We start from the raw sequence: 1,027 nt of genomic DNA, 5'->3' as shown, positions 1-1,027 counted from the left end.
CCATATTACGTTACTCTAACACGATGGGGAGAATTGGTCACATTCCGCGGGAAAACCGATACATTCATTTAAAAATCGCTATATAATTAACACGTTTAGAAAGTAAAATAGTAGTCATATTTTATCATCTAAACCCAACCCCTGCCTCCAGAGGACGGTCTCTTTATAGAAGATAGAGGAACCAACAATTTGCCAAGATATTTACGACAATCTATATTCAACCAAAGGACCTTGAGACTTTACACACCGAGGAAATTACACTTGTAATGGAGATCCGTACTAGTTTTGCAGATAATTATAACCTTGGGCTGTGTACCACATCACTGCCTTTAATAAACAAGTTCGTCTATCCTGCACTTTTAAAAATGATGAGCTTTCATATGGTTACGCTTTTAGTCTAATCCAGCTAGTTTAATAATTAAAATATACATTTAAGACACTTAAATCAAGCGTAGTGATTTCTCCAACAAACATCTAACCGAGGACACAACAAACTAATCTGCCACAATATTAGAGGAAATTGAACGTAGTCACTACCTAATTAATACTAGAGCATCGATCATTTTACACTGAAGAAAAAAGCTACACACAACAAAAACTTAGCTTTCAATAAACCTATATACATATAAACTAGAATACTTGACATCCATCTTACGTTTTGGTTGATGAAACTGACGACAGGATCCATAATACCGGGATAGATGAGCAGGAGAGTGAGCAGCGCTGACTCAACAATAGCCAACGTCACCTGTTAGAGAAAGGATGAATTGATGGAATAAGAAAGTGTAAAAAGTTGCGACATATTCCATAGTCATAATCACCTCTGAGTACTGCGTTAGCCTTAGGATGTTTTTTTCAAACGTACTTTTAGAGGTATATAGTATTTCAAAGCTTATGTCAAACAGTATTCAGGACGTTCGTAAATTTATCATACGGGATTTTAAAAACAATAAAAGTGACATTTTAAATTGGTGAATACTACGGTCACGTATTTACTACATACGATGCAGGTAAAAAAAAAAAAAAT

General features: G+C 35.0%; 1 protein-coding gene across 1 annotated transcript in view; it reads right to left on the bottom strand.

The window, feature by feature from the left end:
• LOC119592828 overlaps nt 1-748 on the bottom strand; it is a gene marked incomplete at both ends in the record, with an annotated part of 7,104 nt that extends 6,356 nt beyond the window's left edge. The window contains 1 exon segment of the mRNA XM_037941733.1: nt 656-748. Within this exon segment, the coding sequence (XP_037797661.1) occupies nt 656-748 (93 nt within the window).
• Between the last annotated feature and the right edge of the window lie 279 nt (nt 749-1,027).

This window comes from Penaeus monodon, chromosome 31 (assembly GCF_015228065.2).
Source record: "Penaeus monodon isolate SGIC_2016 chromosome 31, NSTDA_Pmon_1, whole genome shotgun sequence".
Lineage (NCBI taxonomy): Eukaryota > Metazoa > Arthropoda > Malacostraca > Decapoda > Penaeidae > Penaeus > Penaeus monodon.
Note: the sequence above shows the minus strand (reverse complement) of the source record. Positions and strands in the feature narration are given on the sequence as shown.